The 14,958-nt window shown below is 44.6% G+C and overlaps 1 protein-coding gene across 1 annotated transcript in view; it reads right to left on the bottom strand.

Moving 5' to 3' along the window:
* Positions 1-14,833, bottom strand: part of SH3BGRL (SH3 domain binding glutamate rich protein like) — a 59,789-nt gene extending 44,956 nt beyond the window's left edge. Inside the window, exon 1 of the mRNA XM_045030913.1 lies at positions 14,657-14,833. Coding sequence (XP_044886848.1) covers positions 14,657-14,701 — 45 coding nt within the window. The 5' untranslated portion in view covers positions 14,702-14,833. The remainder of the gene's footprint in view (positions 1-14,656) is intronic.
* Positions 14,834-14,958: the final 125 nt, after the last annotated feature.

The raw sequence follows: 14,958 nt of genomic DNA, 5'->3' as shown, positions 1-14,958 counted from the left end.
TGAAAGGGTAAGGAACCCGGGACTATAACTTAGAGAGTTTCCATATTATGTAACTCATAATTGATCTAATTCAAAGTAAAACTTCACAACGCGGTCTGTTCTAAGACTAAAAATGCAGGAGGGGAGTCAGAAAAAGGAACAGTGACCTGTTTCGAACCGGGGACGTTTCGCGTGTTGGGTGAACGTGATAACCACTACACCACGGGGCTTCTCTTCCCCCCCCCCCCCCCAGACTTTGCCAAATGCACAGGAATGTTTTCTCTAGCTACAGAGGCTACCTAATGCAATGTCTACATCTATGGCTTTCCTGCTCACAAAGCGGTCATGCCCCCGCCCTAGGCTGACACAGCACAGAGTGCATGTGACACAGCGACCTGGCTTGGACAGACTCACTAGCGAGGCATGATACTTTTGCCGTTAAGCAAACACGGCAATTCTTTCCTAACCTCTGCCACTGAATGCTTCCATGCATTACACTGTGTCCTATCAGTGCGGGAGGACTGCATGAGCTCAGAAAACATGTCATTGCGACTGTGGGGTTTTTTTGCCTTCTAATCTGCGATAACCTCAGGGATGGTGATGATAGGAGGAGCGTAGAAACATTCTTGGAGGACTGCACGGTCACCTGTGCTGCTGAGTTCGCCACACTGGCGAAACAGCAAATGAAATTCAAAAGTTCCTGGGGCTTTTCCTGTGTACCTGGCTAGTGCATCTGAGTTCAAAGTGCTGTCCAGAGGGGTCACAATAGAGCTCTCTGGGATACCTCCTGGAGGCCAATACCATCGAATTGCGTCCACACTACCCCAGATTCGACCCAGCAATGTCAATTTCAGCGCTAATCCCCTCGTCGGGGAGGAGTATGGAAATCAATTTTAAGAGCCCTTTAAGTTGACAAAAATGACTGTCATGTGGATGGGGGCAGGCTTAAATCGATCTAACGCTGCTGAATTCGACCTAAACTCGTAGTGTAGACCAGGGCCAAATGTTTGGCAGACAGAGAGAAGAAAGACTGCCTGTGAAATGGTCCACAGGCTTTGAGGGCATTGTCTGCAACTGGGTTTTTGTTTTGCTTGTGTTCAAGGGATAGTGTTCACCTTAAAAACAACGCACACTCCAGTCTGAATATATTTATCTTCTATTACAAGTAACCCCTAAAACTGCTAAAACTGACAGATTAAAGTTACTTTCTCCTTCCACTGTTTATTTGGTGCATTTGACAGCACTTTGTACAGAGTCAGTGTCACTCTTTCTCCGCTACATGCAGTCACCTCTCCCATTTGTGTTCTTTTCCTCACACAGCCTGTGGCTGAGCTCTGTAGGGGGGAAGGGAACACTGAAATGAGCCCTTTGTATTTCAATTACTGAAAAGGTTTCTATTCCTATTAGTTTTTATAAAAACATACATACATTTTACTAACCAAACTTCCAGGCCTAAAACTCTGACAATGTCGGTTAAGACCAGAGCACAAACAAATACTGTCAGATTGCCAAACCATGCCTTCCGGCGTCTCTGTTCTGCCTTTTGACAGAACAGAGCAACACCCAAACTTATCATGGTCAAACACAAATTATTTCCTTACAGTTTGAAAGAGCCTGTCCCCTTTCACAAATCAGCCGAGTGGCATTTGACTTTTACAAGCCTCAAAACTGCCTTTGTCTGGTCCAAAACTAACACAGAGGAAACCTCCCCATTGTCAGACTATTGACTAATATTGTCGTTATCCATTAACACACACAGCCAATAGAAGAATATGAACCCAATCACGTCCACACTTACAGCTGTTCTTGTGTCACACACACATAGACCTACTTCCATTTTGGCTAGGTACATTTTATTTTACTTATTTTTAAAGCACTTCTTGTCATAGCATCTAAGTACTAGATCACATTAAATTAAGAACAAATCATGCCAGCTCCCCCGCAAGTAGCACAAAACTACCTTAACTGCTGTGAGTCAGAATATATGAAGCCAGCAGAATGCCAGGAACACCACATACATTTAACCAAATATATACACACTACATTATGCTTTGAGGACTGCCATGCTCCCAAGGCTGCCAGACCGTGGCAGACTGCCAAGGAGAACAAGCCGGCAAGTCAGGGGCCCACGGCGGAAATAGCTTTGCCGCAAGCCAGGAGAGCTCAATTCCAGGTACTGACTGCAAACACCCTAGCCAGTCTTACCTGCCAGTACAGGATGTAAGGCAAGCAAGAAAGGCAGGGGTTCCAGGAGCAGCCCCTTAACTGAATTCATGGGAGCCCTTTAGCCAGACGTATAGGAAACCTGGTGCAACAACCTCCTTTGAATTTTCACTCTTCATCATCTGGTTCTTAGATTTTGTCGTCTGTTGCTCTAGCTTAAAACCTGGATCAGTGAATTGCACCACACTTTTCAACTCTAAGCCTTTGTACTGCATTTCAGATTTTATCATGGTCAAATTTTTCTGATTATTATTCTGTGGGAGGTCCAGGGCCGGGCGGAATAAATGCTGATGGTCAGGAAGTTCAGAGTTCTAAGACTGGTTCGCATCTAGTGACTCAGTATCTGGCCCAGGTAAAAGACCCCCTTTCATGCCTCAGTTTCTCCTCCTCTCATCTTCTGAAATAAGCATAATAATTAACTACCTCACAGGGGGGATTGCAAGGCTTAAGTAGTGAATGTTTGTTATATGGGAGAGGCAACGCAGTCTAATGGAGTGAACACAGGGCAAGCAGTTCCTGAGCTCCCAACCCACCTCTATTACCCACAGGTTTCCTGTGATTTAGAACAAGTCACTTAGGACTAGATTCACAGAGACTCTTCGGTGCAGCAATGGTGAGTATTGCTGTGCCTAGTTTGTAGGCACCCAGCAGCCTAGTGAATTTATAACCCTGAATTAGGCACCCAGGCTCCCTATGCAGTGCCTGAGGAGAGTCAGGCGCCTAAGAATGGGGTTCACAAAAGCCAGCACATTAGGCGAGGGGCCGCTTAAGCTAGCCAATAGCAGATGCTGAGCAAATCTTAAGGCTCTCCCCTGCCCTCCGGGACTTAGGCATCTAAATCCAGACTGGAGGGAGGTGCATCTCTCTGCTGCAGACTCACAGCTGGCAACCCTCTCCTGTAGCGAGGTGCCTAAGTTGTTTCTTGCAAGAATGACAGCGGCCCATGCCTAACTAAAAGGTTGAGGGGGAAGGAATTTGTGTAGAGTTAGGCGTGCTCTAAGAAGAGCAAACTGGTTTGGGCCCTGCAGATGAGACAGGTGGGCCCATGCCTAGTTTCACCTGGTATGACAATCACTCTGGGGATTATCAGGTGTGAGATAGGTGCCCAGGCACCTAGACCAAGGTAGCAATGCTCATGCTCAGGGGCAGACGCTTAGGTGCTGTGGGATTTTAGCCACCTCCCGGTGCCAAGATTCTTTTGGGACATAACAAAAATTAAGGTTTAGATATTCAAAAGTGCTCAGCACCCAGCAGCTCCTACTGAGAGCAATGGGAGTGACTTAGGTGCTGTGCACTAGTGAAAACACAGCCACTTTAGTTACATGCCTAAGTGGGAACTGAGCTTCTGAAAATCTGGACCAGATTGTGGCTGTCGAGCACTTTTCAAAATCATGTTTTCAGTGAGTCTAATTCTGAAAGCCAAGATTCTCTCTCTTTCTTTCCATACATTTACATTCTGCAAGGGTTTCCAAGAAGGCTCTTAGATTGAATCTGAGCCTATGAAAAATTGGTAGCAGCTGAAATCTGGGAGAGGGTTAATTGCCATAATGTTGGATCCATAGTAAAAACATAGGCGTAGGTCAAATTCACTCCACTCTGAAATTTCAGTTACCCCAGACTGCACAGCGATGGCTATCACTTCCTTGAGAAGCAGCTGCAGGAGTCAACCTTAAATCAGGAGTCTCCATAAACAGATGGACAGTAGAAGGCTAAAGTTTAGATTTATTTATTGGAAACAGCTGCAAAGAATGTGGTATTTGCCAGGATTTGTGACTTTGCAGTGGTGATGAGGAGCTTTGTGTTCAGGGGGACAGAGCAGAAAGAAAGGGACTGGGATTTTTTTTGGTGGGGGGAGGGGACGTGAGGAAAGAATAACTTTGCTATGGTTAGCAATGGAGTTAAAAAAAAAAATGTATCCAAGTTTCTTACAAACCACAAGTGCTAAAAAAGAAAAAGGATATTTTTAGAGCAAGTAAACACAGAGAATGAATGTTCCAGTAAGACTGAAAGATCTGCAGTTTACAATACTATTTTTTGCCTTACCGAACATATTTGTATTTAACTCATCTTTAAAATTAAAACTCTTTTAAGGACAAGTGTAATATAAAACTTATAGGAACCTAATGTAAATCAAACTGTTGCTGTTCTGTTACTTTCCATCTTTAACACATTCATATTTTATAGGACTTAAAACAACGTCTTCAGTATTGAAAAGTCACCAATGTGAGCCTGTATTAGCCATTTTTCTCTATATCAAGAAAAGAAAGTTATTTTATTTATTTTTTAAAATGGAGATACAAGACTAGCTCAATGTAAAGAGTAAATGGTTTGAAAAGATAACCAAGAAAATAATACAAAAGTCATTCTGGACAAAATCAATATTGTTGAAACTTCAAGTCCAGTACAGCAAACCCCAAGCTTTCAAAAATCCTTGATTTTTTTTTTTAATTTTCTTGTGTGCTCCGGATTTTTAATCTATAGGATAGCTTCAGCTCTTTTCTTTATAACCATGAGGGCTAGAAAACCTTATTTTAAAAAATGAAAAAATAAGATTCTTATGACATAGCATGAATTGAGGCGCTGGGGCTTTAAGAAAAACACCAACTAGCATTAAGACTTGTGAGAGCGGGCAACACTGCACGTTTTAGAATAACTATTTTCTATAGCCATAGTCATGCGGCCAAATCCTGCTTATCCTGGTCACACAGGGCCAAAACCTCTGAGGTTCTTATTCCCTTTGAAGTACTTGGCCCACAAACCGTTCCACTATTTGCATGACTAAGGGAAGCAGCATTTGGCCTGTACAGCAGAGTCGTCCTCACCAACAATGCAAGAGCAGTGGTCTCTCATCCATTTCCATCATTTCCTCTCTGCATCTATTCATGCCAACTTTAGCATAACAGCTAACTTCTACCCTGTCCCGAATAACACGCCGTTACTGGTGTCCCACGATGACTCAAACTGCTGACAAGATCAAGGACAATGCTGCAATCTGAGGGTCACTTCTGAAGCTCCCATTTCTTCCGTATTTTTAGACCATGCTCTTCACCATTTGAATACTTGATTTTATTTTATTACTTATGTTTTTCTTCCACTCCCCCACAGTTTAAAAATGATTATGTACTTCATGTGCATTAGCTAAGCCACGTAAGTGAGTTCTGCATTTTGCTCTTGAAGAACTATGGCCCACAGCCACTCTTATTCATTGTAGAAGTGAGTTCTACAGTCGTGAGCCAGCAGCCAAGAAAGCCCAGTCCCCCATGCTCACAAGTCTCACCCTGCTGGTTTGACTCTACTAGTAGCATTGTATTGGCTGTTCTAGTTTCCTTGCTACTAATTATGGCCCCAAAACATCGTTTTCTTTGACACATATTTGGGCATCCTGTGTTCAATATAATCCCTTCTCCATTTACTTGCTAGAAGAAACATACACAGCAATGGCTTTATGGAGTTTCTTTGATCTTCACACAGCACGCACACACACAAACCTCAGTCCTGTGTGTGTAATACATGGGCATCTGCCTGCTAACTCCTGAGCAACCTACCAAGATGAAAGGAAGCAGAGATATAAGAAAAAACTAATCAAGTACAAAGGTTGTATATGAATTTATGCCCCCAGACTACTTGCATATCTGCCATATAGGGCAGAAAGGTGATTCCAGAATATAATCAGGACTTTCAATACACATTAACAAGAAGCGATTCACCAACACTCTCAGAGTAGCATGTTCACCATATTTATTTCTAGTCACTTACGCTGCCTCTATTTCCTATCTGGAAAAATCTGTATCATTCTTTCTGAAGGAACAAGTTAACATGAGCTTTGCTGCCATTCAAGCCAGATGTGAAAGTATGGATTTTCCCCTTACACTTACTCTGTTCCTCTAAATACATTTGCAGCTGTGGTCACATTGTCAGATGCTCTGGCCTACAATAGGTATGTAGCAATGATAAAGTATAGATCAATGGCATGACGAAGTCCTGCATACCGCTATGAAATTTCGGCCTCATGGAGTCAATTGCAAAATTCCCATTGAATTCAGTGGGGCTGGGAGCTCATCCCAGGAATTTAATGCAGCCTGGAAACCATTCAACGCATAAAAATGTGCTATTAGGTGAAAACTACTGTTATTTTTCCCTTGAGGCTGCTTTTTTTGTGTTTCTATGAGGCTTCTGCCAATTTATTTTGACTTATGTTTAAAGCAATGGATGTTTTCAATCAACCTACTACAGTGTCTAGGTCTGATGTCTGAATGTGATATACACACATATCCCTCCACCTCATTGCCATCCAAGATCAAAGCAGACACAAGTTTGAACTTTCAGTTTTGTGGGTAGACAGCCAGATCCCAGTAATCTAGCAGCACTATCCCCAATGTTAGACATGGAGGATGCAGTCCTTGGGTCTAGATCAGCTGTACTCTGTGCAGGACCCAAGTGCTGGAGCAAAGGCAAAAGTATGCCTCCTTTGCACAGTCCCAATCCTGGAGTCAGCCTGGAACCAATTTATAACCTGGTTCAACGTGGAGACGCCTGAGGTTTCTACGAGTCTTACCAGCTAGTAACAGCCACCAAGAGGCCATTACATCAGGGAATGGCAAATTGCAGCAGTGCTCCAGTATTTTCCCTTTTCCCCCAGCAAAACTGTGTATGCTGGATGTTGTGAGAAGGATAGCATAGGGCAGGGGTGGCAAACTTTTTGGCCCGAGGGCCACATCTGGGTGGGGAAATTGGATGCAGGGCCATGAATGTAGGTCTGGGGTAGGGGGTTGGGGTGCAGGGTGTGTGGGGGGTGCGGTGTGCAGGAAGGGGCTCAGGGCAGGGAGGTGTGCGGAGTGCGGGAGGAGGCTCAGGGCAGAAGGGGTGCAGAAGGGGTTTGGGGTGCGGGCTCCGGCACTATTTACCTAGAGCAGCTCTGTGGCGGCAGCGACATGCAGCGGGGCTAAGGCGGGCTCCTTGCCTGCCTTGGCCCTGTGCCATTCCCGGAAGCGGCCTGCACCGTGTCTCTGCAGGGGTTGGGGATGGGGGCAGAGAGCTCCACGCACTGCCCTAGCCTGCGGGTACCTCCCCCGAAGCACCCAGTGGCCACGGTTCCCTGTTCCCGGCCAATGGGAGCTGCGGGGGGTGGTGCCTGCAGGCGAGGGCAGTGCGCAGAGCCCTCTGCTCCCCCTCCCCCAGAGGCCGCAGGGACATGGTGCCGGACGCTTCTGAGAGTGGCACGGGGCCCGCGGTGCCATGGGGGTAGCAGTCCCAGATCCTGATGGGCCGAATCCAGCCCGCAGGCCTTACTTTGCCCACCCCTGGCATAGGGCCTGCTAATTCTATGCCACCTAGGGATCGCACCATATTGCAGAAACCCTCAGCTGGACAGCTAGACCTGCTGTCTTGCCCCTTAGGGCCATAACTGAAGCCAGGATCCTGGCCCCTAAGGGTTAGTACTACACTATAACTGTAGAACAAAAGCTCTAAATATCAATCTGCTTTTGGATTAGGTAGATCAAAACAATTTCTTCTGAGATTTAAGATCTTATCTGCCACCAAAAGTTCTGAGGGTCTATTTGGGGGGGTCTATCAGTTCCTATTATAGAAGTAACTTCCATGTATTAGTGAAAAAATTGATCCATCACCCCTTAGTTTTGCTCTCAGCTCCAGAACGAAGCTGCTGTTGTTGGGATGGAAACCACGAGGAGAGATTATTATTAACTTTGATATTTTCTATCGCTGATTCCTAAAATACAGTAAGTACAGTCAATGGCTCCTCCCACTCCCCACCTCCACCCCATTTTCCTCCTCTGCTGCTTCTCAAAGCAATGGGTGGGGTCTGCAACATTACAGCAGCACTAATGAATCTGGGGGACAAAAAGCAAAGAGACTCTATGTTTGATTGATTACCGGAAAATTTAATCATCTGCTGAAAATAGGATAAAAAGCAAAAAAAGCATTTTTGACTCCATATGTTCTACAAAATCTAACTTCCAGCTAGAATTCTCCCAGAAAAGTCAGCTCCACACAGCTGATTAGAATTTCAGGCAAGTTTAACAGGTGTCAAGAAAATGTTTAATGTTATACACATTATAAATATTCTAGGGAACTAGTGTCTTTCCTGGTTCTTCTTAGGCCAGTATGTTAGTTATGAACCATTTTAACTTGGATCACCATCACAATTTTATTAGTGCGACTAGCTACTTCACGTTAAGTAAAAGAAGTCCATTTAAACCAAATACTTCTGATGGCCTTTTAAAAGCACCATCACACCCATTTCTTACAGAGTAGAGTGTTTCTTGTAGAATGACCTCTTGATATCATAATTCAGAGTAATCAATTCCAGCTCTATTTTCTGCATTCCTAATTTTTCTCACTATGGGAAAGCATGCTCAAAACAACTTTCTGGAAAACTTAGCTGCTGTGAACATTTCTACTGTGATTCTAAGCACAGCAATGAGCCACATTCAAAGTATCCCTGGTAGAAAACTGCTGTGTTTAAGTTTCATGTTTAAGTATTGCCTAAAAATACTCTTGTGGAAGTAAAATACGACTTTTCCTCCATTAAGTTTTCTAGTGGTTTAAACCATCATTCCTTCTACCTGTAATTTTTTTATTACATATGAAAATAGAAGCTGTTTAAGTTCTCCAGGTTGTCAAGTAAACTGTATAAATTTTGCTGCCAAGGCATTTTTTTAAACATTCCTAAACCAAGAAGTATCCACCAAGTTTCAGCCTTAGTTAATTTTTACAATCACATAAAGCCATGATGAAAAACTGTGTTTCTAATGGTAATGCTGACAGACCTTTAAATGTTTCAGCACTCGAGACACAATTCAAACACACACCCCTATTCAGGACAGCACTTAAGCATGCACTGAAGTCCCACTTAAGTCCATGAGACCAACCATGATCTGAAGTGGAGGTCCTGAACAGGGATGGAGTTAAGCACGTACTTAAGATCTTTCCTGAATCAGGGCTAAGGTGCATTCGGTGTATCCAAGACTTCTTGATATAACCACAACTCCTTTTTGTTTTACTCTTCATTGTTAGTATTCTTTGCTTTCTCTTTGAAGGCTATGAACAATACAACTGCCAGCAATTATAAAGGTAATTATACATGTATTCTTAAGGTGAAAGAAAGCATTACAGAGAAAACATATTAAAAACAATAAAAGAACCTACACACACTAATAAAAGTTTACCCCCTAACTCCAGCAGTCAGTCTTTCAAACTCCACAAAGAGGTTTTTCTGTGGTTACAAGTTCCTAACAGCCTTAGCCCTTCAAAACAAGCAAATCCATGCACAGTCTAGTCTTTCTTTTATACTGCTTGGGCCTTTGATCTTCAGACTCCTGGAACAGGTAATCAGAAGACAATGGTCCCCTCCTCAGGGCATAGTTTCAAAAGGCTGGATTTTTCCATAACCAGGGGGCAGGGAGAAATTTACATTCACCTTCCTCTAGAGAGCCCCCAAGCAAATCGCTTGACACTGTTTGTTCCAAAAGTCCATTTTTGCATGGCACATTGTTCGGTACAGTCCTTTGAAGTCCATAACACTTCCCATGGTAATAGCCAATTTAGAACAGAACCATGAGAGGACCTTCCCTCTTATACCATAGCTACTTAGTTTCCTTAAGACCCTTTTGTGAGGTACCTAGTCAAAGGCTTTCTGAAAATCCAAGTACACCCAGTTTGAGAACCCCTGGGGTTGGGACCCTTCAGGGGGTCGTGAGGTTATTACATGGGGGGTCGCGAGCTGTCAGCCTCCACCCTAAACCCCGCTTTGCCTCCAGCATTTATAATGGTGTTAAATATATTTAAAAGTGTTTTTAATCTACAACGGGGGGGGTCACACTCCGCAATGGTCTTATCTGCTTCGAGTGCTCCTTTAATACCTTTGTCATCTGGAGTCAACCCTGCCTGTCAGGTTTCTTGCTTCTGATGTACTTACAAATATTTTACTGTTAGTTTTTGCATCTTTAAGTTGCTTCTCAGATTCTTTCCTGGCCTGCCTTATTATATTTTACATTTTACTAGACAGAATTTGTGCATCTTTCTATATTCAAAATTAGCATCTACTTCCAAATTTTAAAAGATGCCTTTGTGCCTCTAACGACCTATTTACTCTGCTGTTTAGCCATGGTGGTATTCATTTGGTCCTTTAATGTATAACCCAAATACAAAAAGACAGTCAAAGTCTAAGCCTCTATTCTGGTGTTTTTAAGTAGTCCTCATACTGCTTGCACGCCTTGGGCCTGCTCTTTTTAATTTCAGTCTAACTAGTGTCCTCATTCTTGTGTAGCTCCCCCCTTTCATGTTAAATGTTACTGTGGTGGGATTTTTTAGTATCTTCCCCGTTGCAAGGATGCTACATTTAATTACATTATGGTCACTATTATCGAGTGGTTCAGCTAAAAGTTCCTCTTGGACCAGATCCTGTGCTCCACTTAGGACTAAATCAAGAATTGCCTCTCCCCTTGTGGGTTCCAAACTAGCTCCACGATTCAGGCATTTATGGTATGGAGATAACATTTCTAGACATCATGCCTTGAGATGATATTTACCCAGTCAGCATGATGATAGTTGAAATCACCCATTATTATTGCATTTCTCTAAGGGCCCTTAGCATTTCACAATTACAGTCACCATCCTGGTCAGGTGTTCAGTAGCATACTTGTACTGCTATACCCCTTTATACAGTGCCAAATCCCCAACAGCACACCCTACTGTGTCATTCCTATATATCAAGGGTGGCCAAACTGTGACTCGCAAGCCACAGGTGACTCTTTTACAGTTAAAGTGCAGCTTACGGGGCTCCCCACAACCCCTTCCATTTTCCACCTACCAGACTGGAGAGGGGAGGGCAGGTCTCAGGACCTCTGCCTTGCAGTGGGGTGATGGGGGAGGGGCTTCTGCCCAACAGGAGGGTGGGGGGTCTCAGGGATTCAGCCCTGCAGGGTGCACCTGCTGGGGTTCAGGGCTTCAGCAGGAGTGGGGCTGAAGCCCCAAGCCCGAGCAAGTGCCTCCCATGGGGCAGAAGCCCCAGTCCTGGCAAGCGCCCCCTCAACTCTCGAACTTCTGAAGATTGTCGTATGCAGCTCAGAGCTGCATACGACAGAGCCTGGCCACCTCTGCTATATATTTTGTCCCATCGAATATCCTCATTCCCAGTTTCCATGATTATAGCAATATCCTCATTTAATGCCAGGCTCTCTCATTCAATGGCTCTCAACTTTTCCAGGCTACTGTACCCTTTTCAGGAGTCTGATTTGTCTTGTGTACCCCCAAGTTTCACCTCACTTAAAAACTACTTGCTTTCAAAATCAGATATAAAAATACACAAGTGTCACTGCACACTATTACTAAAAAATTGCTTACTTTCTCATTTGTCTCACATAATTATAAAATAAATCAACTGGAATATAAATACTGTACATATATTTCAGTGTATACTATATAGAGCAGTATAAACAAGTGATTGTACTGACTTCGCTAGTGCTTTTCATGTAGCCTGTTGTAAAACTAGGCAAATATCTAGATGAGTTGATGTGCCCCCTGGAAGACCTCCATTTTCCCCCAGGAGTACATGCACTCCCGGTTGAGAAGCACTGCTCTAATTCACCCATCATAGTATTTAAATTTCTCGTATTTGCATATAACCCATGGAACTGGAGAGGCAAAAATTCAGTGGAACAGGGATGTTATTTCCCCATACACTGTATATTTTGCATAGTCCTCTGAAAATGATTTCCATCTAGCTTGACAGCATTGCAAACCAAACTACACTGCCCAACAATTACAAGGAAAGGTTAATTTAGTTTAGTCTCCTTGCCTTTTGACTTCAATTATCAGACAGCAGAAGTCACTAAGGCCCCTTGTGTAGATGCAGTTATACCGGCACAACTGTACTTTAGCTGCGCAGGGGGGGAAAAGAGAGCTGGAATAAGCCTTACCAGCAAAAGCACTGGTTTGCTTGTATAAACTGCATCCACACTAGGAGCACTTTGCCAGTTGGCTAGACCTTCCAAGTGTTGATCAGGCCTAAGTATGTTGATCATTTTTATGAAGTCGATTATGGTCTGGACTGAGACAGACTATCTTTAAAAGAGACAATCAAAACAGTGTCAGGTGTCCATATCTTTTAGTCACTACCAGCTTCAGGAAGAATTGAACCAATAACTATCCATCCCTAAGCAAAAAAGTTGTGTGTATTTGTTTTTAAACTTTGTTGTTTGCGATTGATCATAGAACAAGTTTCAGTGTGTAGGATTCAAAATTCAGTGTTTCCATAGTAGTACAGTAATAAACTCAAACCACTACAGCAGCAGCCAGACATATTTCCAGCATCATCATTAATCACTTGGCATAGCAGAAATAAAGTAATTGAAACAGAACAGTGACAGGATCAACTGTCTCTAGCTTTAGGAATAAACATTGTGGTTTGCCTGAACATTCCAGCAGCTGGAGGCTGCTTGTGAAAATGTGCTATTCCACTGAAATTCTTTAAGAAGAGTATTTGGGAGTGAGTGGTGGAAAGTCAGATTAAAAGTCATGTAGCAAACTCCTAAATCGCAAAGGAAATAATGCTTTATTGTCAGTGACCAGCGACAGTAAACACAGGACACCTTCAAGCACAGGCTGCTCCTCACATTTAGAACAAGACCTGGGGTGGGGGTGGTCTGAAAATGTTTCTTTAATTATTAATCAAGCATTCCATACTCCAGAGTGGTGAGTGAGGTGACTCCTGCTTAGAAGGGGACCTGCCTGCAGGCATAGTTTACCCACTTATAAATAACTGGGCTTGTCCTAAGGGATAAGCCTGGAATGTGGCAGAAAAGGGGAAAGGAGTATTCCATTTCATGGCCAGAATAAAAACACAATCCAACTGTCTGATCCCTCTCTCTTGCCTCAAGTCTCATACAGAGTTTATTATAATGCTTAAAAGGACTTAGAAGCTCCACTATGATTACATTACAGGAATTTCAACAATGCAAAACTGCTGCTGGACTAAGCAGCAGATATTTGGATTTCCTAGGGAGGTTGAGAGAAGAAAAGGGCGAAATATTGCTAAATGTGTATAATTTTATCTCTTTGAGGGAAAAGTAAAAAATCCACTAACCTTTTAGATTCTCTCTCCAGAAACAAAACAAAAAATACATATCTTTTAGATGGAAAGAATTTAGTTTTAGGAAGTAACAGCACTTTCAGAAAACAAAGGTATCAACCGTCACCCATGACCTTTTTTCAGGTATAAAGCAGGAGATGTGCTGCCACTGGCCTGGGGCTTGTGAGGAAAGGTCCAGTGAGGAAGCAAACACAGATGGATGACTGGGAGTGTAGAGAGAGAAACTGGGAAGTAGATATTTACCCATAGAAGACCTCAACTTTCCCAACTCTGCCTCTCAGGGAAGGTAACATACATTTGCACATTTATCATAGCCACCATTCAGGTTTCACCCTCTTTATCATGTTTCCAGATGAGCAGCTTTAAGTAGCTGTTACAGGGTGACCAGCTGTCCCAATTTTATAAGGACAGTCCTGATTTTGGGGTATTTTTCTTATATAGGCTCCTATTACCCCCACCCTCATCCCCATTTTTCACACTTGCTGTCTGGTCACCCTAAGCTGTTAGTATGTATTAAAATATCCAGAGCACTTTCAGCCACAGCTTCATCTCTCTCTCTCTCTTACACACACACACACACACAAACACGGAAGCCACTTGTGCAACCATGTTTCCTCTTTCACTGACGCATTTGGACTGCAAGTCTTCGGATCTCTCTAGAAGAGGAAAAACCCCAGAGCAAGCAACCAGAGAGATAAGAACTCAGGCATCACAGAGATACAGGGCCACCTCTGCAGCAGAAGTTGGGCACACACATGCTGTGGGCTTCTCATGATTTGGCCCCCAGTCTCAAAATAGAACCCTCTCCTCCTCCACCCAGCCAGATGTGTAACTCTCTCCTCCCTCCGCAGACCGCAGACACACGTAATCCTCTCCTCTCCACTTCCCCCAGCCAGATGTGTAATCCTCTCCTCTTCCCCCCAGCCTGCATAGGTGATGGGGGTGCTGCCGCCGCCCCCCCGCTTGAAGTTGTTTCCATCACATACAGGCTTTACAGTTTGGTTCAATGGCTCTCGCCCCCCCTACACACACACACACATTTTTCCAACACCCCTGTACAGATGTGTAATAGCCCCCCCCCCATCCCCAGCCAGATGTGTAACCCTCTCCTCGCCTCCCCGCGCCTGCAGACAGATGTACAATCCGGGCTCAACCCACAGGCACTAACACCACCACCTGAAAACGTCCCCAAACTGCCCGCAGTGCCCCAACTCGCCGCCCCTGCAGAGGGGAGCGAAGAGGGATTTTGCTGGAGGAACATTTGCAACTTCGCCCCGGCTCCTCCGCCGCCCCCCGCCGCCGGGGACAGCGAGGGGGCGAGGCGAGGCGCGGGCTGCTCCTTACCGCCGTGGAGCCGGAGGAGGAGGCGATGTAGACGCGGATAACCATCCTGAGCGGAGCGGCTGGGACGCGGGCGCCTCGTGCTGGGTGTGCGCTGGGGGAGCAGCCGGAGCTGGGGCAGTGAGCGCGGGCAGCCCGGTCCCCGGACAGCGCGAAGGGGTGGGGCCGCTCAGCCCCGCCCACCCGGGCAGCGTCAGAAACTCAGCCCCGTCCGAATGTGCCGCCTAGGGTGTACTGCGCATGCTCACACACTGGGCATGCTCAGTAACATCTGCTGAAGCCGCTGCCCTCACTCTGCCCTGCCT

Source organism: Mauremys mutica, chromosome 9, assembly GCF_020497125.1.
Source record: "Mauremys mutica isolate MM-2020 ecotype Southern chromosome 9, ASM2049712v1, whole genome shotgun sequence".
NCBI classification, from domain to species: domain Eukaryota; kingdom Metazoa; phylum Chordata; order Testudines; family Geoemydidae; genus Mauremys; species Mauremys mutica.
The sequence above is the reverse complement of the archived record's forward strand: the minus strand, read 5'-3'. Positions and strand labels throughout refer to the sequence as shown.